Raw genomic sequence first — 26,929 nt, 5'->3', positions numbered from 1 at the left:
AATACAAATTTATTTATAGCCAGGTGTGGTGGCACATGCCTCTAATTCCAGTATTCAGGAGGCTAAGGCAGGAGGATCATTATGAGTTTGAGATCAGACTGGGCTACAAAGTGAGCTCAAGGCCAGTCTGAACTGCGTAGCAAGAACCTGTCTCAAAAAAATAAAAAAAAATTTTAGTAAGATACGTGTGAGAATTCAATAGACTCACTTCTGTTTTGCCAAGAGAGCCTGAAACTATATAAGAAGTATTACATTTTTAAGTCCTTTGAATAGATGTAATATGAAAATAATATCTTATTTACCCATCTAAATATAGAAGTTAGAAAGCAGCAGAGGATTTAACCAATGCACCAGTCTATGTTGGAATTTATGTAGCTTTTCCATCACCTCCTGTGTAGATTTGTTTCATGCAGGAGGACTATTTAATACCCTTTTCCTCTATATTTTCTTTGTGTCATCCAAGCTCTGACAATTCTATCAAATGCCTTAGGGCAAAAATGGTAAAATTCAATCTAATAAGATTTTCCCTTTCAGGGAAAAAAAATTTCTCACATTGCTATCTCAAAGTCTTCAATGAACCAACTTTTATCCAAAATATATGCACCAGTTATTCTAATGCAATCCAAGTGTAGTATGTACACTACTAACCAATTCCTTTCAGTCTTTGGAATGTATTTATTTCCTACCAAACCCACCAGATGCTCAAATAATATTAAGAACTTTCCTTAAAATTAAATAAGTCTATTACTGATATCAACTCGGTCTCCAAAACGTGAAAACTACCAAAGCAAAGATTAAACTACAACCTTAAATCAGATCCAAATTGTTTATTCAAAGAAGCACCCTTCCCCAAGTGTCAACCACATTTACCCACACAAGATGGGTATGCCTGCCTTGTACATGGCTTCTAAGGCCAGTGATTACTCTGAGTTTACAAGCTGAGGCCCCCATAAATGGGAGACCCAAGTAACTGAGGAAGGGTCATCATTGTAAGATGAACTTCCCTCTCTCCTTCCTTCTTTTCCTCTTTCCCTCTTTCTCCTCCTCCCTGCCTTCTTCCCTTTTTTCTTTTTTGTTTTAAACCCTTGTCTTGCTTTAGTCATAGGATGCTTTGTGTCCTTTGTACGTTTCATGCTATGAATTATTTGTGTGTGTGTGTGTATGAATGGTCCCAGTATTTTAAACATCTCTGAGTAGAAGGAAAGGTAGACTGGTTTGAGGAACTACTGCAGTCAATTAGAAGCAATTACATACATTTTAAAGAAATAAGCCAGGAACAGAGGCACACATGTGTAGTTCCAGCTATTCAGAAAACTGAGGCAGGAGGATCAGGAGGATACTTGAGCCCAGGAATTCAAAGTAAGTTTGAGCAACATGGAGAGACACTGTCTCTCAGAGCAAACAGGCCAGGGGTAGAGGTGCACACTTGCCATGGTGTGCCCTTGTAATCAGGAGGCTGAGACTTGAGGATAGGAAGTCAAGGCCAGTCTGGAAAGTTTATCAATTTCTCAGGATATTGTCTCAAAGTAAAAAACAGAAAGCTCAGTGAAAGTGCACTGCGGGGTTCAACCTTTAGTACTGGAAAAATGAATAAGGAGCTAAATACATAAGTAAGTAACACACATGGTTTACTTTCACTTAAAACAAAACAAAAGCAGAAGCTGCCAAATTTTCCTCCAAGAGAGTGTGTATAGAGGGAGAGCAAGGGGTGTTACGATGCATTTGTGGACTGTGAAATAAAATTGTCTTTATGATAGTCATTGTCATTTGTGTATAAATATAAAGTATTATGAATTCTAAAGCGTGGAGAGAACAATTCTGGGAAGATTTTAAAGAATCTACAGCAGTTAAAAATAGATTCCTTTTTCTTTTATTTCCTTTATGTTGCGTTTTTAGTTTAAATTTACTTTTTAAACTATTTTATTGTACATTTTATTTTTATTTGTTTTGGAGTGGGTGCTTTTCACCATATGCAGTTTTACTTTTCTAATTAAATTATGCTTTGATTTAAGGCGGGCTGTGGGAGAAAAGAATGGAAGAACGTCCTGGAGACAACACCTTCCTGCAGGACTCCCCCACCAGTCCCTGCTCTCCTGGGAGCATCCTGCACTCTGGCCCGCTGGGGGGCAGCCCCTCCCAGCAGCGCACCTGGACGGTTGCCTGGCAACTGGGCCAGGCGTGGCCATCGCTCACAATTGGCTGGGCCTCGGGGTCCTCGCCCCGCCTGTGCTCTGTCTTGGCTTCGCTTGCCCCGCGCGGGTCCGGGACTCATGGACACGCGCGCCCTTCCCTGCTGCACACGCGCCAGCTGGCCCTCTCTGCTCCGAGAGACGCTGGCCAATTCTCGGGGCCCAAGCAGGACTTCTGGAGCCCAAGGTCGCTGCTGGGGACGAAGCCAGGCCACAGAGAAGGAGGCTGGTCCTCTAGGACGCTCTCATGGGCCCAGAGGCCTAGGTGCCCTGAGATCCGCAGCTCTCCATCGCCCCCACCATTAACAGGTGAGATCAGTGCCTTGGCAATGCCGCGCGGCCTCTGAAATTAAATGTGTCCCCATTCTTCTCCCCTCCAGATTGTTCTGACAAAACTGAAAGGCACAGTAGAGAACCCTCAGAATGTAAACTGTGCCCTACAGTAAGCAGAAAGCACAGAAGTTTTAACTGATTCATAGCAACCCTGCACCATAGGACATTGCTAGGTGGGGCTTTGCAAGAGTCATCTGAGCTGCTTTTCATCCATCCCATGAAATAGGTACTGTGGTAACCCCCAATTCACAGATGCAGAAGGGGAAGTACGGACTAGGAGGTTTATCTGTCTATGCAGCCAGGTGAGATAAATAAAGAGGTAGAGGAGAATAAATGACTGCAGGTTCTCCCCTTAAATCCTGCACTCTTTCCAGGGTACCTCTGTTGTTGTCCTCCATTTATCTTGCTAATGAACCTGCCATGACTCTGCCTCCCTTGAGAACTCCAAAAGTTGCTAAGAGTCTCTCTCCATAGAGGCAAAATACATCTGGGTTTATGCATTCTCACAGGCTTTCATGTAATTCCAGAGTTTTCAGACCCAACCATGGACCTCAATCAAGATAAGACATTCTGTTCTTTCCACTGAGATTGGGTATAGTCCATGCACACCAAGGTGGCCCAGCGTCTTGGTGAAGAAAACTCTGGAACCCAGAGCTATGGACAGGATCTTTTTTTTGTACCTCCAGGTTCCCAGAAGCTCTAGCGTGAGTCTTAGTAATTGATAGTCCAGAGTGGTCCAGAATGCTGCTCAATCTTTGCATTAACTGGGAGGGTGTGATTCATAACAAACTGACCCACACACTGCTGGTCTCATCACTGCCACTTGATTGCACAGTGTCACATGCTGCCAATGCTTTGTTTGGGATGAATGACATCAGAAACAACACTGAAATCTCTGATTAGGAAGTCCTCGTCCTCACAAATGAGGTGGCATCCATTTTGTACAATCAGTAAGCTATTTAGGAGCATCTTATAAAATCCATTTGTGACGTACGTACGCATGCAATATGTCACTGCACCTGGAACAGCCATAAACCACAGCCGAAATGTCATCAGGCTATGCGGCAAAGGACAAGAGGATGACCTAGGCAACCTGAGGGCTTTGCACAGAGCCTGTGCATACAGTAATCTAATGAGCTGCCCTGCCTGGCTTCTAGTCCATCATATGTTATAAGGAGAGAGGAAAGGAAGTGAGCAGTGACAGCAAATAGAACAGGGAAGCCATAAGCCACATGGACACTGCTGGTTTCCCTGCAGCAATGAGGAATACAGAGAAAAAGCCAGAGAGCAAGGAGAAAAAGGATGACACAGCAAACATATTTGACTTTGGTGGTGGTGTTCTCCTGACTTCTCTATCCCAGCTGCCCAGCCATGGCTGAAGGCCTCAGAACTCCAGAAAACTCCCCCACACACTAGACTCAGCCCTCTCTCCTGACTTCTTGGATTGAACATGGCCTGTGGATTCTAACTTAACCACCTCAAAATTAACTGTCTATACTAACCTGAGCAATATGGAAACCTTCAGAAACATCCTGTGTCATACACAAGTATACAGTCATTCAAACCAGGAATGTGACAGTTTCCTTTGGTTCCTTCTTTTCAAAAATTTTAGCTTTTGGTTATAATTTATTGGGAGCTTTATGGAATGCTTCCCACGGGCCAGGCTTTAGGTTACAGTGAAATAATGGTAATATTTCCAAAATAATGTTTCTGTTCCATGAAGAATAAATGAGATCCAGTGGTTGAGACATGCAATGCACAAGTTAACTGTCCATCTGAAATAGTTTCAGGCAATAAGTGCTTTGGAGAAAATAAGCAGAAGAAGTAACATGTTCTTGAAAACCTGAACTCAAAGCAAAGAGCCCTTCTAGGCAGAAGCTACAGGAAGCACAAACTTCCAGGGGAAGGCAGGAGTTTTTATTCATAGAAAGCCAGTGTGGCCATGATCACTAAATCAAGGGGGAATGGGGTGAAGTAAGGTCAGAGGGCAGGGAAAGTTCTTAGTAGACCACAGTGTTGGGATTTTTTCTGACTATGGAAAAATTTTCAAGTACGTATAGAGTACTCTGGGGTGTGAAAGGAACATTGTGTAACTTGAAGGAGTTTCAGCTACACACGTGTGTGCATTTTTCAAATAAATGGGATGGTGCATTTAATACTTGTGCATTTTATTATATATTAAAAATATGAGAAAACGAGCATAAACATTATTGGATTCCATTAAGTATATGTGTGTGGGAGGGAAATATGTCTGCAGTTTATTGAGAAATCAATCCAAAAGAAAACTGGGTAAGTGGATGGAGAGATGGATAGATAAGGAATAAAGCTAGCCAAACATTGTTAGTAGGATCTTGGTGGTGGATATGTAGGTTTTCAACACACCTTTCATGTTTAATAATATATTAAAATGTTGGGAGTAATGCCTGTAGAATTTTATCTGATCTGCACTTTAAAAAATGCTTTTCCTTTTAGAGGATGAACAATGTGGGACTATTGTAGAAGCACTGAGACAGATTAGAAGCTGGCAATGCTTTGGTCTAGGATAGTAGCGTAGGTGGATGTTAGGATGTATCTCGGAGGCAAGCGGATGTGACTTTCCTGAATGTGATTTCCTGATGAATTTAAAGATGAAGGTCAGAGGGGCAAAGAAAAAATGAAGGGTAACTCCAGTGTTTAATCTGAGGAAGCGGGTGGATGTTAATGCTATCATCAGAAATCAAAAGAAATTGAGAAAAGCAGGTGACAGCCAGGTGCAGTGGCACCTCCTGCTATCCCAGCTACTCAGGAAGTTAACACAGGAGAGTTGCAAATGCAAGATGAGCCTGGGAAACAATAATTATTAAGACCCTGTCTTTGAAACAAATTTTTTAAAAAAGGAATAGGATGTAGTATGGTGCAAAGAGGTGGGGCTCGATCCCTAGTACCAAAAACAAAGGGAGCTGGGATTACAGCATAGCGCTCCCTTGGGTTCAGTCTATACTGCTTAACAAAACAAAAAATAAACAAACAAACAAACATAAAAGAGTTCTACTGTGGACATGTTACATTTGACATCCATATGAGAATGAAGAACAGACAGTGAATATATAGCTTTCGGTGATACTGAACATTGAATTCAGGGAATATTAAGCTACAGTACCCTAGCCCCTTTTTAGCTTCATTTTGAAATCAGGTCTTCCTGAGTTGCCCAGACTGCCCTTGGTCTTATGATCCTCTTGACTCTGTCTCCCAAGTCACTGAGGTTACCAGAATGCACAACCATGCCTGGCTAAATATATAACTTTTTTTATGAATTTACTTATTTTTTTATTTAAAAAATTAAGATAAAAGAGGACATAACAACACAGGTCAGAACAGAACAATTTAAGCAACATAGTGTTTCACCACAAGACAGTCCGACATAACAGTAGCTACAATAGTGTCTCTTTCCTTATTTGAGTATACCTGGATATACTATAGTATGAAACATAAAAAGACAGTGTAAAACCATTCAAGAGAATGAAAGTATTACAGGGTATTCAGGGCAGAGTCAGCAATGCCTGCATAAACTTGAGAGAAAATGATGAGAAGCTGAAAATCGGGCTGAAGGTCAGCAGATGGGGTGAGCTGAAGAACAGACAGAGTGCTGGTGAGCTCATCCTGGACACAGCGATGGTGAGGTGTCTGACAGAAGACAGGGAGCCAGAAGTGGAGACTGAGGAAGAGTGCGTAGTGGTGTAGAATAGAAATGACCATGGAGACTGTCTGGCTGCCCAGAGAAACATCTCTAAAGAAGGAGAAAGTGGCCTATGGTGCAAGTCACTGCCATGGAGAATGTAGGAGAGAGAACAGGTTTGCACTGGCAGATGTTGTAGTGAAACGAACCTTTCCACTGCAAATATTAGGAGCTCAGCTACTACTTGTAATATTTACTACTTACTACTTACTATAATGTGGGGTGTGCTTCTGGCACAGTGGAATCCAGGGTAAAACTGATGCCACAATCTCCATTCCTCTCCACCTTTGCAATTGTACTCTCTCTGTGATGGCTAGGATACCACCTGTAGCCCCAGTTCCATACCCCACTGTTCCACAACTTTGGCAGAAATGGTCTTTTTACACAGTACTGGCAGAAGAATGTGACATCTGATATCTGCTGTGAAAATATGCTTGTGCAATCTCGTGTGCCAGGAGAGAAATGGATCACTCAGTTGGGCCTCACCTAAGTCCCAGAGCCTTCCCCAGTACCTAGAATGGCTTCTTCAAGGTTCTTTCCCCATAAGCAAAGGAAGAAAAGCAATCCAGGCATACTATTCTTACTATCCCCACTACGCAATGCAAAATTTTGATTTTTTTTCCATAAACAGTGGAAATAAATAGAATTACCTACTAGGATGCACATGATAATTTGTTTTTGAAAATTTGTAGTTGCCTTTAAAGCCATTTAAGTGCCTCCTTCCTACTTAAAATGACTCAGGTATTCTTTATCACAGCGTCTCATAGAGCGCAGAAGAGCTTATTTATATCAAATAAGCTAAGCACCTCAAAGTTCCATAAATTCTGTATGATCTTTCAAAACTGTGAGGCCTGTGTGGTTTCTGCATTATGGAAAACATATTACTAATAGGAAGCTTTGCGGGTAGGAACTCTACAACTTAGTTAATCTCGCCTTCTCCAGGACAAAATGGGAAAGCTGTTTTAAAGAGGGGAGGTTAGATGAGATAAAAAAAAAACACTGATCTTGCAAGCTAGTGTTGATTATGAATTTAAAAATACTTTATGGCAACTGAATATTTTTAAGTTTATATGTGATTCTTGAATTTTCTGAAATCAGTTGCAATGCACCATGAGGACATTTCCTGAGAAATAGCTGCTCATCCAAGGACATAGATTTTAAAATATTTTTAATTAAAGAATAAAGATAAAATTGGCCCTTTAATACTGATTTTTGTTTATTGTTTCTATCTTTGCTTCTTTCTTTCTTTCTTTTGGCTGTTGTAGTTTTTGTTTTAGACTAGAAAACAAGCATCTTTTGGAAGCCAGTCAAACATGGCTTTAGCAGATAAGAGACTTGAGAACTTGCAGATCTACAAAGTTCTACAGTGTGTTCGGAACAAAAACAAGAAACAGATTGAGAAGCTGACCAGGCTTGGATACCCGCAACTGATCAATTTCACAGACCCTGTGGATGGAATTAGTGCTCTGCACTTAGCCTCTGTTTCCAATGACGTCGATATGGTCACCTTTCTCCTTGAACTTGGAGCTCACCCTGATGTGCAAGACCATAAGGGCTGCACTCCAACAATGCGGGCTGCTGAACTGGGCCATGAATTGTCAATGGAAGTATTAGCCAGAGCAAAGGCTGACATGAAGATAGTTGATAATGAAGGAAAAGGTAAAATGTCGTAGCATTCTATCTGGCAAAAAGCAACTTGCTTTGTAGCCAGATATCAATACAGTGGATTTATGAGGGAGTTTTTGTTTTGTTTTCCAAATTTAGAAGTGTTACTTGTGGTTTTAAGTACGAGGCTCCATGCTCATTCCTGTACCTAAGGATATTGACTCCTCATTATTTGAAAACAATTTTGGTATATCTTACGGAAAACAGTTTTGATAGCTTGATCATTTAAAAAGAAAATTCAAATGGACTAATCTGTAATCGGTGGCTTCTTTTAAATGAGGAGAATTTTCAAAATTACTCATAATTGACTGATAGTAATCAGTCAATCACCTATTACAAAATATAAAATCTTGTTAGAAGAAAAGTTTCCTTACCTATTAGGGACTTGGAAAGTAGTAGACTTAGGACTCCAAACAAATTTTATCTCTTCTCAGTAGCAATCTGATGTATTTTAGAATTTAAGAGGATTAAGGTGGATTCTGGCATAAACTCTAACTTTCCAGAATTACATGTTTTTCTCATACTGGAGAATTGAACCCAGCAGTGTTCCACCACTGAGGTTTTTATTTCTTATTTTGAGACAGAATCTCCCTAAGTTACCTGGGCTGGTCTTGAACTTGTGATATTTATATTTCTCCATCAGGCTCACAAGAAGTCAGGTAGGCTTCTAGGAACAGTTTTTTAAATATTTGGATTTGACTTGAAATGCTAGACATGACATTTGGAGGATTATTCAGCTGAAAAGAGCTGTACTCCTACACCCTCTATTCTCCTTAGCCCCATGTCAGGACCATGGTATGAGGTTTCTTTCCTGAATACCTTGAAGTTCAGGCAAGATTTGCCCTAGCCACAAGAAAAACACCACAATAATTAACAGCAGACTTAATATAAATTGGTAGATTTAATCAGTTGTCCAAGAGAATTGCTACAAATGCAAAACCATTAATTTCAGCCTGGCACTGGAGAAATGAATCCTATTTTATAATGCTAATGTTTTCTGACAGGAGCAAAGTCTACTTTTGTAATTCTCTCCAGACTTGGTATTTGATAGATGCCTTGCTTAAAGCAAGAGTTAAGAACAAGGAAAAGTTATTTAATAAAGCCACATAGCAAAATAAATTCCAGATGCATGTAGAGATCAAGTGTACTATAAAAGATTAAATCTTGGAACAACAGAAGGCTCTGAAAGTTTTATAGAATATCATTTCCCAAAGTGTGCTCCATGGACCACGGAATCACTGGGATATCAAGAAATGGTACATGCAGAGCTGGTTCCACCATTGAGTTCCTTAGAGAATCGCTGAATAGAATGCATTCAGTCATGTTTCTTTGTTTCAGGCCAAAAATGGTGACATTTTCTGTATTTGTTTGACCATGAAATAGTTTTCCTATAGAGCATCAAGTATACTTGGGGTTCTGTAAAGCCAGTTTTGAGAAACACTCTACTGGAGCACACATATAAATTACTAAAAAATATTGAAAAAATTTATACCACAAAGAGATCAAAATTATAAAGTTTTAAAAGTCAAATGAAAATAAAAACAAGATCACCTCTGTATTTGTAGCAAAGGCAGTAATCATACTGTTAACATTTATGCTCATTCAGATCCACATTAACCCTATTCCGGTTCTGAAAAACAAATATTTTTTTCAAAAGTAATTAGAGAAATCATATAGGAAAAGATTGAAAATATAACATGAAACTTGAAATAAATGTAAACTCTCATTTCACTGTAACCTAGTCAGCCAGTGCTGGTGGTTCCTGGTTTGCCTATGACCTGGTCTCTCGTCTCCCATGCCATGCCTGATTCAGCTTGCATGTCTCTGGCTGGTAACCACTTCCTAACTGCTTTGCTTGTCCTGCAGTTATCACTCTACCACTAGCATCATATTTCCTGGTGACAGATGTTTGACTCCTACACATTTGTTTCTGAAGGATAAGCAAACACTGAACTGGCTTTTAAAGGATATGAGATGTGCTGCAGGCTTAAGCTGGGCCCACATAGACTAACAGAATTGTGTATGTCATCATTACAAAATGCTCATGGCTTAAAGAGGGCCTTTTTAAAGAAATTTAACCTTATGTTGCTTAGTGTTTATTTATTACTGCTATGCTGTGGTTGTTTCGGTCAGTCTTGCTGTCTGTGTCTTGCCCTTTGATTTTCTATTTTCAGCTGTGTTTTTGTCATTTTTCTTGCTAGGGATAAAATCCAGTGCCTCACGGATGCTGGGCAAACATTCTCCCGCTGAGCTCTATCCTCAGACCTATCTTCCTTTAAGTGTTCTCAATAGCAGATTTTAAGTGCATCTGCTTATATAAAATACGTAGGTTTTTATCTCATATAAGTTACATTTTTTTAATTTAATGATGAAATTTATTCACTTTGTTTTCTATATGTCCCATCAGTTTGGCTTCAGATCTGTCATTTATTTCATAGTATAAAGATCCAATATATTCAGTATATGGAGATATTTATAGGACATCTTATTTTGCTCCACATATTTTCTTTCTAGTTGCACTTTCTATTTGTAGTTTTCTTGATGGTTGACTCAATAGCTCTCTATACCATTCAGCATGTTGTTGAGTTATTATCTTTATCTGGATTTGTTGGTTCATTTTAATGTAGTTTTCATCAGTACATAATGACTACATTTATCATGGGGAATCTGTTCCCCTGCAGGACACTTCTTAATTTGTTTTTGCCTTCTTCCCCCTCAGTCCTTCCCTGATTCCTCCAACTCTTGATCCTCCCCCTACTTATTTCCAATTTTCTCTTCCATTCGCTCTTTCTTTAGTTCTTTTTCCCTTGCTTTGCTTCCCTCCATCTGGTTCCCCTTCCCCTTTGAAAAAGATCTCCCTACTAATTATTATTTATTCTTTTATTTGTTGCCCTTTATCTATAGTCTGGGCTTCTCATGTTAGAGAAAAGATAGGATATTTAAACTTGTGTGATTTATTGCACTTAATTCTGTAAGCTGTGGTAGTATAATAAACTTTGACCTTGTGTGCCTTCCCCTCACCACCCAAGTTTATCATCTGTTACAATCACTTACTTATTTCAATGATTTCTTTTATATTTTTAGATAAGACCTGCCCTTAGCTTTATCTCCTTATAGTCAGTCTCCAGCACTGAATTTGTTGTAAAAATTGAATCTTTATGTTCTCTATCCTTTTCTTTATTCCCCCAAAGTTTTGTTGAATTACATTATTTGAACATTGTAATGAATTACAGTGTTCTTTTATGTATCTAGAATTCCTTAGATGAGTTGATTTTATATTGAGGAAATTATTTCAGTCATATTTTCTCAGTTGATCTCTTGGCAGATTCACTTTACCATCAAAGTAGTTTGACCACTCTTCAGGGTTTATGTTCATGGTTTCATGCATCTTTAATCTTCTAGCGATTTTATGTATAATCAGCAACTTGAGTGGGTATAAAAATTTCCTATTTTCTTCCACAGTGACATTGTAGAGATTCTGTTTAATTATCCTCCAGTGTAGAGCATCGCTGTGGCTAGCCTAGCTTTCCTGTATTATACATGAGCCAGGTTTATGCCTGAATCCTCACAGAGAACTTTCTTTACAGACTGTCCCTCACTTTATCTTACTAATTGTTCTTACTCAATTTTCCTAATACCCTCTTAATCTTCAGATTCAGGTTTTTCACTTTAAGAAAACCTTTTATTATACCGTATAATTTTTCAGTTCCCTTTGGTCTTTTATTATTAGAAACCAATTACATAACATATTGAACCATCTTTGTCTCTATAGACCGTTTCAAACTTCCAGTCATCCCAATCACATTTATCTTAGATCTTTTCCATATTCCTGTCTGTCTGTTGTCCTTGTTTCTGTTCGTAATTTGACTTTCATTTCTTTGGTGGATTTTATTCTACTGACTCTTTTGGTTTAATTAAATCTTTTCCTTCTATTCATCGTCTGTTTTCTTTAGTCCTTTTTGGTCTTGGTCTATCTTTGTACTTCTATGTAATTTCTTTGTTAACATAGAATCAGTCAATAATTTTCCTTGGTAATATATATATATATATATATATATATATATATATATATTATAACATATATATATATATATGTTATTTAAAGGAAAAAACAAAACAGCATAAGGGTACAAGTAACACAGAATTTCAAAAAAACCAGTAAGAAATCACTAGTTAATAGATTACATATTGTCATCTTAGCAATAGTTGTTCAAGTTACAGGATAAAAGCATTCAAAGTGGACATTCAAACAGTGAGACTGCAAACAGTTGTGTTCAGTGATCCAACAAAAACTTAGTAATATGGTTATCTATCTTAACACACCTAAACACACTTGCAGTTGTATCCTTTAGAGTACTTTTTTACAACATTTACACATTTTGGGTTTTATTACTCCCATAGTTCTTATTACTTTTTTTTGCAAGAGAATAAAACCAAATATGACAAAACAAAGCAGTCAGTCAAAATAAAGGATGTACATAGCACATGATGTAAAAACAGAATACAAGGTAATCAATAATAGTTACCATAATGCCTCTTGCTACCTTAAAAAGAATTGCCTACATCATTAGGTATAACAAAATTGAACAAAACAGTACAGAACAAGACCAATAAAACCTAACATTGGAGACAGTACAGGACTTCAAAAGAAGATAATAGTCAAACCAGAATGGGTGTCATAGTAAATCTTACTGCCTTCAAAGTAGCTGCCTATAACCTCAAACTTGATACTATCAAACAGAACAGAACAGAGTAAAATCAGTCAAAACAAGATGGTAGGAGCAATATAGGGCTTCAAATCAAGTTAACAGGAAATCAAAAAAGTTATTATAATATATCCTGCCAATTTTTAAAATTTTTCCCTTAATTAAAAAATAATAATAAATAAATATTTTTTTTAAAAAAGGGAAGACTGAGATAAAAGAGGACATAACAACATAACAATACAGGTCAGAACAACAGTTTGGTGGGACTTCAAAACAAGATGATATTAAATCAACACTAGCTATTATGATGTCTTGTTTTCTTCAAAATAGCTGTTCATATCATCACAGGCAATAATATCAAACAGCCCAGAATAAAGCTTTATAAGGCTTCAAAGCCACATAATGGGGGATCATGATTACCACATACTTTTATATATTTGAATCATTTCTTACAATAGGGAAACTATTTGGTATTCATATGTGAGTTTGATTTATTTAACTTACGAGTATGGTCTCAAGCTGCATTCATTTATTTATAAATACCTCATACACACTTCTCAGATGAAGAAATACAAATGGCAAATAAATACACGAAAAAATGTTCATCATCATTAGTCATTAGAGAAATGCAAATTAAAACCACACTGAGATTCTATCTCACTCCTGAAAGAATGACCAGGATCAAGAAAACCATCAACAACAAATGCTGGAGAGGCTGTGGGGAAAAAGGAACTCTCCTGCATTGTTGATGGGAGTGCAGACTGGTGCAACCATTGTGGAGGTCAGTCTGGAGATTTCTCAAAAAGCTGGGATTGGAAGTCCCATTTGTTCCAGCTATCCCACTTCTAGGCATATCCCCAGAAGAACTGAAAGCATCATACCACAGTGATATATGTGCACCCATGTTTATAGCAGCACAATTTGTAATTGCCAGATCTTGGAAACAACCCAAGTGTCCATCAACTGAGGAATGAATAAAAAAGTTGTGGTATTTTTATACAATGGAGTACTATTCAGCTATAAAGAAGGATCACATTGAGATATTTATAAATAAATCCTTGGTATAATTTTGCTAGAGTATATTATTTACATGGATTTCATTATAGTTGCTTACCTTTCTGATAATGTCTTTTTCACAGATCACATGCTGATTTCTTTTTAGCTATTGTTCCTCTTTGAATGAAACCTCTTTTGGAGTGAGATTACTAGAAAGTCAATTTAGAGTTTGGTGGTTGTTTACCTAGTATTTTCTTAACACTTTCCTTTGGGATTATAAACAATACCTCTCATATGTAGTGCATTGTTGACATGGATTATGTTGAGGGCCCATATATTATAGGTCTTTAGTGTAGGAATTTAGCATTTTTCTCACTGGTGGAACAAAATGATTTGCTAATATGGCAAAAAACAAGTGTCTTCTAATGTTCATTTCACTTTGAGAGTCTGCTCCTCACAAACATGGGTTCAAGTCCTCTGGCGCATACTGCCCTGCAGTTCTAAGAGACATGTGGGGTATGGAACAGACATTCCAAATTCCAGGATTGACAAGGGCTCTATGCCAACATTCCAAGTCTTCTCTGAACAGGTCGTGTAACATTCAGTGGTAACTCTTTTCTAACTTTATCGAAGATTTCCTCTTTATGTTTTTGTCTTGATGTTCTAACTGACTTCAGAAGGGAGACCAAGGCAGATTATGCCTTTGCTCTGATATCGTTAACTGGTTAACTATGGGTTTTGTTATCCTTTTTTCTATCAGGTTCAAATATACACATAGGTTACTAATTAAATTCTCTTTGGAAATTTCTGCTTTTCTTCAGGTATTTTGTTTTACTGCATTTTGCCTACTAAGCGGCATTATCGCTGTGCTTTGATTGCCCTTGAACATGGTGCGGATGTCAACAACTCTACCTATGATGGGAAACCAGTGTTCCTTAGGGCCTGTGAGGAAGCCCATGACGTTAAAGAGATGTGCCTGACATTTCTGGAAAGAGGAGCCAATGCCAATGCTATGAACTCAGTATGACTATTCCTATGACCATAAATACTTCTTTATTCTATAACAGTGTCATAGTATAATATTTGCATTTAAATACGGGAAAATTACCGTTAGCTTATATATTTTTCAGTTTGACTCAAAATGCTTGAAAATGATAAATTTTTATTATCTTTATGTTGCCACAGTCCTACAGTCTATTTCCTAATTATGCTAGAAAAATTTGTACTTACTATGAATAATGTGAAAATATTTAAAGGAAGTAGTAGAAACTGTGTTCCTGCTGTCTAATAAACTTTGTCTTCTTGGAGCAAAAATATGTAGTCTGTTGTTTCTCATAGGCCCTTTGTTTCTTTTCCTCTACTGGCTAACTTTATTGTTTACTTTTCTTATGATTGTCATTTCCCAATACACACATGCAAAAATAGATTTTCCATTAGAAAACATCTGTGACCTAATTTAGGGCATATTCTACCCTCAGTGTTGCCTTTCTGTTCTGCTTTCTATGCAAGAAATGCATTTTTTAGTATGAGGTCCTTTTTCACAGCCAGAGCCATGCTCGGCTCTTGCACATTTCAGAAATTAACTCATTGTGTTGATTAATACTTCTTGGTTATATAAGATGAGTGAAAATGCAAAGAACTAAACTTATCAGTATAAGGCGAAGGTCAAATGCATTGAAGCCCTATTTCTATTGAATATGTTATTTAATGTGACAGGGACCGTACAAGCAGCATTTGAACTGTTTCCTTTCCAGTCCACAGGTCGCACAGCTTTAATGGAGGCCTCGAGAGAAGGAGTGACGGAATTAGTCCGGGGAATATTAGAAAGAGGCGGTATAGTGAACACGTTTGACAATGATAGACATCACGCTGCTCATTTTGCTGCCAAAGGAGGCTTTTTTGATGTAACAATATGCTCTTAATTTTGTTTCTAAAATTTTCTCTTTTTTTTCTCAACATTGGTGTGTGTCCTATAGATTTCACTGAGACAGATTTTTGTTCTGATATCTATTTTGTTTTTCTCTTTTTCCCCCAAATTTGATTTTCACAACATCTTCCAGCTTTTTATTCCATTTTATCTATTTGCTATTCTATTTACTAAATATTGCTAGTAATAGTTTTTTCTGTAATTTGACTCTGATGGTTAAAATTTCTGCCACCCCAGGCTATGCTACTTTAAGTCTTCATTATGTAGCAGAATTGTCAAAATGTAGTCTGACTCATTTGTGAGTAGAACAAGGCCATTGTACTCTCATCTCCTTGATATTTATGTGTATCTAATGATACATCTGAATTTTAACTAATTTAAATGATAAATTGCCTCATATTTTAGCAAAGAATATCTCATAGATAAAATGATGGGTCAGGTATATATCTCAGTGCACAGCACCTGCCTGACAAGTGCAAAGTTCTGAGTTCAGTTCCCAGTACCAAAATAAAACAAAGCAAAAAAGACTCAATGACACCGCAGAAACAAAGAATTAACATTCATCTTTTTTTAAAAAAAATCTAAATTTCATCTGTCTTTACTCAGTTTTCCTTGAGATTTATTTAACATAGTTACCTTTGTTTTTTCATGGAGTCTTTTAGGAAATAAAAGCATACCTAGTAATCCAGATCACATTAAGTAAATAGTTTGCACCCCTGATAATATTTGCCATATTCTGCTTTCTGAAATTTCCTCCATTTCCCAAAATGAGAGTGTCTCAGATGACTGTAGCTTTCTACATTCTTTGGATCAAAGCTGTTTGATAGAATACTGAGCCATGTTGGAAGTGTCCAAATCTGAGCTGCACAATACAGTAACCACATAGAACTTTTGAGCACTTTAAATGTGGCTGATAAAACTAAGAAACTAAGCTTTTTAACTGTTTTAAATTAAATTCATTTCTATTTGAGCTTTCAACAGTCACAGATGGTTAGTAGGCAATGTGCTGCTCAGTGTAGGTCTAGATGCTATTCGTCTTTCAGTAAATATCCACTCCCAGTACCCCACAATGTCCACTGTTTGTTTTACAGATATTGAAGCTTCTTTTTGCATACAATGGAGACGTGGGGATGATTGCAATGAATGGGAACACACCACTTCATTATGCCGCTATGGGGGGCTTTGCTGATTGCTGTAAATACGTAGCTCAAAGAGGTAAACTGTCTAAGAATTTTTCACCTAAAGTGTTTATGGTTTACCAGTGTCACAGATGAGCAGAGAATTGTGGCTCGTTACTTGTCATTTACTTATCTTTTCCAATAGCAAAAGCTCACTCATGTAGAGAAAGAAAATTGGAAATTTTTTCTTATACCAGCTTCTGTTGAATCATGAATCTAGTATTAAAAATGATGAACATTTATTTTTCCAAAAGGTTTCGGTTACTGTTAAAAGACTAAGGTTATCATTCTGAGTTAACTAATTATAAAAATGCTTAAGTTGATTAAGTTCCTTAGAGTGCCAACATCAATCTAAAAAAGGATAAAAATTGAAAATTACTTCCTTTAGTGCAAAATTTTAAATAGTATATATTTTTTAAAATGTTCTTTTTTGTCAACTTTCTGGATAGTTTCCAAATATAGGGATCAATATTTGGAGGAGGAGAGGACATGAAATAAAATGAAAAGTTTGTGGTAAATAGAAACATAAAGCAGTATTTTTTAGATTTTCTTATAGCTTTTAAGTAACTATTAATTCAGGAATATAAACTCTTATGTATAGTATAGCATAATGAGAATATTATTCTTAAAATGAAAATATTAGCTACATAAGTTGAAATATAAGGATCCATCTGTTTGTTACCTGTTAATTGAATTTCCATTAAAAGTTTATTAGAAATAGAATGCTGAATTTTATATTTTTTCTAGCTTATGAGACATAGGCAAGAATTAAAGTCAACATGTAGTATATTAGTGTAAAGAAGTTGCTTTGTTTTTCTGTTCTCCACACAGAGAATTTTAGATGTCACCAGAACCTACACTACTCTACACTGTATCTATGGATATAACTCTCTACACTGTAACTACTGATATAAAAAAGACTAACAGGACTATGTGACTAACAGAATAACAGTTGATCCATTTTTACTCTTATAAATTTATAATTTCTCTCTTTCTACATCTATTATAATTCTTTTTAATAGGCAAGGAAGAAAAATACACTGAATGTAATTTTTATGTTCTCAAACTGTCTTATTGGTCTTACTTTCAAATTTATTTTACTATTAGCAGTTTATTCTGACATTTCACTTTAACATTTTACATTTCTAAAGATCCATAATCTACTCAGGCTGAAAAAAATTTCTTCAAATTTAACACAATGACTTTTTGTACTGGAACAAATGTCACTCCATGTATTCCCAAACTTCTATGTATTTTTGCAACACACTCACAAAAGTGCATTGAGAAGCAAAGGGCCAGAACTTGGTTCATGCATAAAAGCCTTGACCAATGAGGCAGAAAACTTCTGTCTTACTGGGAGACTTCTGAAACTATTTGTAAAGCAAAAGTCTGGAAATGTGTAGAGATCTGTAGTGTTTGGAAGTACAAACCCTTCATTATCTCCTATATGGGTGACCAGTTCCATAGCAGAAGTGTTAGTATCCCTTGTATATTTCCATCATTAAATTCAGATCTAAGGTCATCTGAGTAGCCAAAAACAGCTAGCATTGAAATGCTCATGTCTATAGAAACGCCCCAGGTTGAGTTTCTTCTATGCTTAAATGTAAAATAGTTTTCCTGGATATATTTTTTTCCTATGTGACCATTTCTTGCTTAGAATATTCTTTTGGCACCTGGTTCTATGGTGGAATACTTTACAGCTATCTGTGAGCAGTGTGAGAGCCACTCCCAGTTTGGGGAGTCTCTGGACTGCCTCAAGAGTTTTCCTTCTTCAGGGACTTTGTCTCCCTGTTTTACAGTGTAAGCCAGCAGAGAGCTGAGCAACTTTACTATAAAGGAACTAAGTCATGGCAAGAATGAAAGGGTGTTTATTTATTGTAGTGGTGGGGGATTGGCTCTAGGACGCCTAAAGGTGCCAAACTCTAAGGATGCCCAAATTACCTACACAGGATGGGCAGTGTATGTACATAGCCTACTCACATCTTTCTGAATACTTTAAATCATCTCTAGATTATTTTTGGTACCCAATACCATGTAATGATATGTAAATACCTGTCATACTGTAATACACAGGGCAAAACATCTATATACTTCAGTAGATGCAGTTTTCTTCCATGTTATGTGTCATCAGTTGGTTGGATTTCTAGGAGTAGACCTCATAAATTAGGAAGACTGACTATAATAATAAAGGAGGAGGCAGAAAATCCCAACTCTGAAAGGGCAAACTGCCTTCAGGTTTTACAGATCAGCTGGATGTTGGAGCTTTTATCCACCTGAAGATTCCTAACTAAGTGGAACTCAGCAGCCCATGAGGAGCTGAGTAATTCTTGACAACTGGAGGCTCAGTGCATATAAAGGGGTGGCTTGAGAGAGGTTAGATAAACCCCAGATGTGATGAATAAGCAAAAGAGTTCAGCGAAAACCATGGTTTTGGGAATACTAAGGAACTGCATTATGGAGTTCATATTCTGTACATTTCTGCTATTGAGAGCATTATCAGGATCTACTTCCGAGTAACTCATTGTTTTTAAAACTGCCTGATACAAAACTTTCATAAGCCTCACTGTCTTGAAAATCATTGGTGAATTTTTTTCCTTTTCTTTCTTCTCTCTCTCTTTGATATTGGAGCTTCCTTTTCTTCTCTCAAACACATAGAAGTAGAGCTGTATCATGAACAGTACTCTGTCCATCAAGGCAAGGATATGTTTGACAAGAAAAAATAATATGAAGTGCTAGAGGAGTAGTTTTTATTTCTACATAGTTCCCTTATAAATCTGATTGCTAGCATTACTAATTAGATGTCTTTTTTATTATGTGATCTTGGCAAAACAACAGATAAATTTTCTTCTATGCCAGAAATGCCAGAAAGAGCTATTTCACAGAATGACATATATATATATATATATATATATATATATATATATATATATATATATAAATAGATTTTTTAATGTCTTAAAACTCATTATAGGTGACACAGCCTTCTTGGTAGCACCTAAATAGATTCTCTGATGTACTCAAAAAAGTTTAATTCTTTGGAGGAATATTTACAAATAATGTAGGTCTTGTCATTTTATGTTAGAGACCCAAAAGCAAAATGGATTTTGGTGTATAACTTGTATAAAAATATAAAGCTAGAACCCTAGAATTTGATTAACAAATTAAGACTTTACTCTGTTAAAGTTGTTCACATGACTTTCCCACAAAATATAAGATCAGTATAAATTATCTTACTCCAGTGGGAAGAGCATAAAATATTATTAAAGATCACACACAGATTTATACTCTAAATCATTCCAGAAGAAGCAAGTATCTTTTAGCATTCTGAGCTGAAAAGGTCCTGTGTAAGCTGTATTAATTCTAGATTTTTCTTCCCAAATGGCAGTGTGTCCTCTCTATTTTTCTGCTGGCATAATGTCCCCTCAACAAGGGCCCCCATTAATATTTGTTTTAAATTTTTACATTTTTTCCAAAATATCTATATAGAGGGATAAATATTTTACTTCTTTGTGAGCAGGCAAGGATCATAAACTTAGCCCCCCTCAGAATTCACCAAAGTGAAGCCCACAAAAAAAGAAATTACAGTTTGAGTGATAATTATAATAGCTAAATGTGCTCTTCTGTGTATGACATTTTAGAACATCTGAGGAATTCTCAAATTTAATAAAACCATTGTATAAGGGTCATTTGTAGGGCCATACAGATGCTGTGATACCACTGCTAATAACAGCACTTCCTGTTTTAGGATGTGACCTGAAATGGAAGAATTTAGACCACAAAACGCCCAGGGCTTTGGCAAAAGATGGTGGCTTCAAAGCAGCCAGCAAAGAAATTCGTCGAGCAGAGCGAACTGCTAATAAACTGGCCAAACCAGGAGTCAAAAATCCTAACCCACTCTGGGCCCTCAGATTACATGATTGGTCCATAGTACACGAGACTTTTCTTCGAGAACTCTTTTCATTTGTGGACAGGGGTGATGGTACAGTCTCCAAGGAAGACTTTGTGATGACCCTGGAGGAGAGGCAAGAGTATGCCACCTCTGAACAGCTGTTTGCAATAGCACAGCTTCATGAAAAAACCCGGGGAGAAGGAGTCAACATTAATGAGTTCTTTAAAGGAACTAGATATTTAAGCAAGTCTTTTGTCTTGGGATCTTATGGAGCTAAGAAAAAGAGAAAGGGAATGGGAAAAAAGGGGAGGAAGGGCAAGGTTGTCATACCCCTCCCAGTGTGCGTCATTCCTGAAGATGTGTTTCCGCGCCGGTTGGATGGTGGGCTTCCCTATTACATGATTGAAACCTACCAAAATGTAACTGACTGCACCCGCTTTAACCAAGATCACCCACCTGAACATCCCTTACAGGATGATTCTGCTTGGTACATCGATGAACCAGGAAAAATGTTTTCGAATATTAATTTCATCACCAAGGCTGGAGACCTGGCATCTCTGAAAAAGGCTTTTGAGTCAGGAGTACCTGTGGATATGAAGGACAGATATTACAAGACTCCACTAATGATGGCATGTGCAAGTGGAAACTTAGATGTGGTCAAGTTTCTTCTTGAAAAAGGGTATGTTTTTGGTTAAGTGAAATTTAAATTTTTGTGAGTCTTCATGTTTTAAGGAAACAAAAGAAGTCATAAGAAACATTCAGTTCCAAAAGTTTTGTAGTGTAGCCAGCTACTTTACCAGTGAATTCTACAGTAAATAGATCTGGCATGAGAACCCAGGCTAATGGAAATATGGAACTCTGTATGCACAGAGAGTTTGCCAGTAACAATTATGCACAAAGGAAAGGCCCACAAGTTTTCACTGAGGGAGGAGATGGAACTTTTAATGGAGTATCACTGGCTTCCTGTCATGGACAGGACAACTCAGTTTGACCTGTGTCCTACCTGGATGATGTGGAGTCATGTTTTAATCTGCCTTTTGTTTGTGAGGATCTCAACAAATTTAAACAAATGCACATTGACTGGGATCAATAAGGACACACTTTGGTCACTTTGTCACCCAGTATCTACCTCAAAGAGGGCAAGCTTTTTCTTGGTTCACTTTTAGATAAAATATCAAATCATGACATTTTTCATGTAACTTTTTTTTTTTACTAAAAGAATTGATCATGTCTAATGTCTTCTACCATAGTCGCATCAATGGGGTGGTTTTTAAAACATTATTATGTCTTAAGTTTTCTCATGTAATGAAGGCTCCAATGGGACTCATCTCAGAATTTGTTAACAATTAGAGGAATTAACATATGTGCAGCACTGACTGGCATAGTAATTGTATATTTTAAAATAGACATCAGTGTTATTATTGTAATGCTTAATGTTGAAGACTGGAAAGGTATATAAAGCAACGAAGGAAAACTTGAACTTTTGGGTAGCAAAATGCTAACAGGGACTAAAATTTTAAGTAATGTTAGATTTTTAATAATGAAATTTCACTTAGAAGTTTGTAACATGCAGAGAAATAGACACAAAGTAGAATAATAAAACATGTGTCTGTCAGTTTTCAACTCTACTGGATCCAGTTTTCTGGTTTTCCTTGATTTTTAAGCTTTGCAAAACTGAGCTCTCTAGGACCTAAATGCCTTTCAAAGCTAAACAGAATATATCTACACACATAGAAAGTTAAGATAGCCAAACAACATAGAACAAACAGGTTGCCAGAAAAATCCTGACAGACTTTACTCAGAGCTTGTCTAGCTTGCAATTTAAAACTTGATAAGCTGTAAATGAAATCTCACTTTGCTTTTTTACTTTCTAGCATTTGGGAAAACTAAAATTTTTTTGTCTGCACATCTATCTTGTCTTACAGAGCAAATGTTAATGCGACAGATAATTTTCTGTGGACTCCACTTCATTTTGCATGTCACGCAGGCCAGCAGGACATCGTGGAGCTTCTCATTAAGTCTGGAGCTGCAATAGATGCAGTTTCAATCAACAACTCCACTCCTTTGAGCCGAGCTATTGAAAGCTGTAGAATGGATACTGTAAAATATCTACTTGATATTGGTGCTAAATTTCAGCTGGAAAATAGGAAAGGTATGTGTGCATACTTCTGATGGTAGGTTAGATTCCAGTTCTCTTGTAGAACTGCATTTTTCCCTGGGCTACTGGTGCAAACACAGCTTCAGTTAAACGTTGCAGGTGCTGTGTCTGATACCTGGGGCTGTAAAGAGCCAGTTCCTTGTTTGCAGTTGGTCATGTGCTGAGTAATTTTATAATACACAATGAGAAAGTTTATTATAAAATGAAATGAAAAGAAACACAAAATACAAACTCAAAGTTCTTTTTGATCAATAGATTCAAATTTAATGATATGGAGCGGGGAGTACCAGGTAGCAAACTCAAGACCTCACACTTGCCAGGCAGGCCCTGTACCACTGAGCTAGATTCCTGGCCCTGAATTTAATGAATTTTTAAATAAATTGTTCTATTAAATTGCTGTAAAAATTTCTAACTGCTTAATTTACATAGTAATATCATAGTAATGTTAGTTATTTGGTTGGACTTACACCGGTATACAGATCACATCTTGAGTTATCATTGTCACAACTTTTAATTCCTAATGATTGGCCATCTAGTAACTCTGTAAACTTTTGATTCTTCTTAAACTTGAACAAAAGAATTCTGAATGGAGGCTTCCCTTCTCCTAGGAAACAAGCAGGTGGCTTTCCCTAAGTCATAAATACCATATAGGAAGAATAAGAAGATCATTTGAATAAATATTTGAGCTCTATGTTTAAGGGTGTTTCCTTAATTAGAGCCCATTGATCATCTTCAGACCTCTTTTACTTCAGGCTGCCCCTGGTCACAGGTAACATTCACCAGTCTCCCTGATGGTGTACAAGGAACACAACACTGAGACCTGCTGGATGCTATAGACAGTGAAATACCCAGGTGCCTGCAGAAAGAACTCTCTGCACTGATTTCTCAGGCCTTTTGGAATTTGCCTTTCCAATTCATAGAAAGTGAAAGCTAGGGTAAAATTATCACACAAAAAGAAAGGTGTACACTGTGGAGAAAGAACTGTGAACTGGAAAATTAAAATGTAGTCTATTGTTTCCCATGCTTTTTTTGAGAAATGTGGTTTAAAATGTTAGAAAATAATTTTTATGCTAGTAAATATATTTTAAATCACAGGATTTGGAAGCTAATATGATGAAGCTAATATGCTGAATTATTTTAACATGGTTGTCACAAAATCTGTTTATCATAACTCTGAACTTATGTTTTAAACAGGACACACTGCCATGGATATTGCAAAGGCATATGCTGATTATAGAATAATAGATCTGATTAAAGAAAAGTTAGATAACTTGCCTAAAACAGGAGAAAATCAAAAGTTGAAAGCTAAACCACCTCCTAAAGTGAAGATGGAAGGCCCTGAAATTAAGAAAGAAGAGGTAAAAAAAACCCGGTTGACAAGCCATTAGTAAATATAACTCCTTTAAATTTTGTTGACTAGAAAACAGAAATATTTATACATCATTATAACAACATGGGCGAATGTATACTCTGAGCACTATGATGCAGTGTTTTTTAGAGAAATCTCTAGCAAAGTAGTTTCTATTACTAAAGACTCTAGAACATGCTTATTGCAAATTGTGCTTCTGCACAAATCCCAAACTGGTTTAGCCAAAGACAATTAAGATGTCGAAAAAAACTGGTACTGGATGCATATAATTTGGACTTGACCTGTCCAAATTTGATGAGATGGAACCCAAACAGGGAACAGAATGGCAGCCTTTATGAGGAATGAAGTGAAGCATGATTTTTCTTCATTTTGGTCTCATAAGTGTTGCCTACTTTGCCTCTCCTGCACCAGAAAATTTTAATGAATTCCACTGAATCTGAAATGTGGAATTTCTCATAACTTGGATATCGTGCAAAATAACTCTATAAAGTTTTTCACTTACCACATTGGATGCCTCTGATAATCTAGAGCAGATTACATACCTTTGAACCACCAGCAGAAGGCTGAGGTTGTGGGCCATGGGAATTACTGAGACCTCAAGCGATTGCCATTAGTAGGGCTATCCTAAGTGTGTTTTTAGGCTAGGAGCTTCTTTTAAGGAAACAGAAGGTTCACATCCAAGACAGGGTGAGAGTCTAGGCAGAAAAGCTCTAATGCAATCAAACTGAGAAACTGGGGGATGTAGATGGTAGGAAGTAACTTGGTAAAGGGATTGGAGGCAGACAGCACAGAGCTGTAAATACGAAGGATGATAATCAGTATGGCAAGGAGCAACGAAGGGTCAACGAGCAGAAGCTCTCACTCTACCCAGCATTATCATTTCATAGGGTTCCATCCTTCTGATTAATGAAGTCTTACAGGTAAAGAATGGGTATCTTGAAGGCTTTCCTGATCTGTGACTAGTTAAGATGAATTAAACAAAACAATTATTTCTCCTCAAAAATATAAAACTATCCTATCCTATCCTATCCTATCCTATCCTATCCTATCTTATCTCAAATTATAACTTGTAGAGTAGAATTTGTGATTGTTTTCCTCCATAACTTCAGAATAAGAGAGAAAAACAATAGCAGATAGTGAGTACTTGTGTTTTTAATTTTTAAAAATCTCTTTTCAGGAAGCACTTTCATCACTTTATGCTGTGCCAACTGTAACAGAAAAGAAGAGACAACGTAAAGATAATGTGGTTCATCTCAATTCATTGATTACTAGTGGTAGTACCAAGAAAGTAGATATCACATTTTTTCCACGAAGGGTAAGCATTTTGGAAAGATCCCCAGAGCATGGTGAAGCTCATAATGGCATTTTTCAAATGTTTCCTGTGCATATCATCCTAACAAATGTTCCAAGTTTATCTTTCAAGTTACTTTGTGCAAGTTACTATGTCCTTTTGCCAGATCCAGTTACTTTCAAGCCCAGCTGTTACTTACCAGTATCCTGGTTTCCTTTGTTCCTATTTCTCCATTGACGTTTAAGTTTTCCTTAAAAGACTGAATTCTTTGATCAGTGACATTCCTTATAGCCCTTTTCTCATCAAGTCCTATAGATATTTCGTTTTGGTACTCCTCAAATGCAACCCTTTTTCTTACAATCTTTGTTTTACTTGGGAGTTTAATACTGATAAGACTGAAAATATTAAGTACTTGCGTACAGCATCTGCAGTTAAAGAGGTGGAGACGTTTGGGAGGATCTTGTCCTTTTAGTGGCCATCAAATCATATGAAAAAAGGAACTCCTCCTCTTTCTGTTATGAAAAGAATTTCACCTTCCACATAAAATACAAAGTAGAAAACCAGTGATTTTCCAATCCTTTGCTTCCCTGTTTTGATCTCCTAAAAATGACATATGTCTGGCCCAAGACTAACTGAGGGACACTGCTGAGCTCAGCTCCCAGTGCATCCTCATCGGAAGCAGTGACACTCATGCAACTGATGTCATGTAAGAGGAGAAGAATGTTAAGATGTGGGTTCATATAAAAGGGATGACTTTCAGTTAAAATTCTCAAGAAAGCTTGTTAAGCTGAAGGTGTGACTCAGTGGTGCAGCGTATATCTAGAATGCACTTACTTAAGACTAATTAAATTAAAACTGTCTGGTTACCACTGTATTCACTGCTGATAACACTCACCACTGTTGTGGATTTGGCTGTTTAAGGTCTGGAGTCCTGAAGCCACCACAGCAGAAATGATCCAGAAACGGGAACTGCGGCGAGAAAGATTCAGTTATGAAGTGGACTTTGATGACTTCATGATGCCTTTTCAGAAGAACATCATAGAAAAAGCTCAGGCTTTGGAAACTGCCTTGAAGAGCTAAATTATAGCAGTTTTATTCTTGTGTTGAATACTTTGAAACCCAGGGATGAAACTTTGGAGAAAGTAGATATTGCCATCAAAGCCAAAACCCATTAAAAATTCCTTACCAAATGTTTAGTTTTGCTTTAACAACTACAAATATTGTAAGCAGAATGGTGAAGACATATTGCAATGAATGATAATGTTATTTGGGATAAATCCCCTTACCTCATTGACTGGAGGAGACTATTTGACATTTAGGTATAAACTTTATTATTGAAAAATTGACCAGGACACAATTGTTCATTTAAAGATAACTCTAGGAAAAATTGATGAAAGAACAATGTGCAATTAGGAAAGAGGAGTCATGTGTAATCGTGACAAGGATTACACACCTGCCATTGTACATGTGTTTGAATATGTTGGGTCAAATAAAGCTTACACTGCCCCCTGGA

General features: G+C 37.0%; 1 protein-coding gene across 2 annotated transcripts; it reads left to right on the top strand.

The window, feature by feature from the left end:
- Window positions 1–1,955: 1,955 nt before the first annotated feature.
- Ankef1 (ankyrin repeat and EF-hand domain containing 1) lies at window positions 1,956–26,929 on the top strand. Of its 2 annotated transcripts, XM_003476568.4 has the most exons (10): window positions 2,310–2,498; window positions 7,503–7,896; window positions 14,426–14,625; window positions 15,359–15,508; window positions 16,623–16,746; window positions 20,455–21,277; window positions 22,524–22,750; window positions 23,951–24,114; window positions 25,303–25,440; window positions 26,338–26,929. In XM_003476568.4, exons 2-10 carry the CDS (start codon window positions 7,551–7,553, stop codon window positions 26,494–26,496), a joined length of 2,331 nt encoding a protein of 776 aa, XP_003476616.1. In that variant the 5' UTR covers window positions 2,310–2,498; window positions 7,503–7,550; the 3' UTR covers window positions 26,497–26,929. The 2 variants fall into 2 exon arrangements, with proteins under 2 accessions (XP_063104772.1, XP_003476616.1); XM_063248702.1 differs by lacking the exon at window positions 7,503–7,896 and having other exon boundaries at window positions 1,956–2,498.

This window comes from Cavia porcellus, unplaced genomic scaffold (genome assembly GCF_034190915.1).
Source record: "Cavia porcellus strain 051 isolate PalLab524CR breed Dunkin Hartley unplaced genomic scaffold, mCavPor4.1 scaffold_5, whole genome shotgun sequence".
Classification (NCBI taxonomy): domain Eukaryota; kingdom Metazoa; phylum Chordata; class Mammalia; order Rodentia; family Caviidae; genus Cavia; species Cavia porcellus.
This window is presented reverse-complemented; position numbering and strand designations above follow the sequence as displayed.

Excerpts from the sequence above, each read along its gene's own strand:
- Ankef1 (XM_063248702.1), top strand. The coding sequence starts at position 2,033 with ATGGAAGAACGTCCTGGAGACAACACCTTCCTGCAGGACTCCCCCACC. Across the intron at positions 15,509-16,622 it reads CCAAAGGAGGCTTTTTTGAT|ATATTGAAGCTTCTTTTTGC; the intron begins GTAACAATATGC and ends TTTGTTTTACAG. Across the intron at positions 25,441-26,337 it reads TCACATTTTTTCCACGAAGG|GTCTGGAGTCCTGAAGCCAC; the intron begins GTAAGCATTTTG and ends TGGCTGTTTAAG.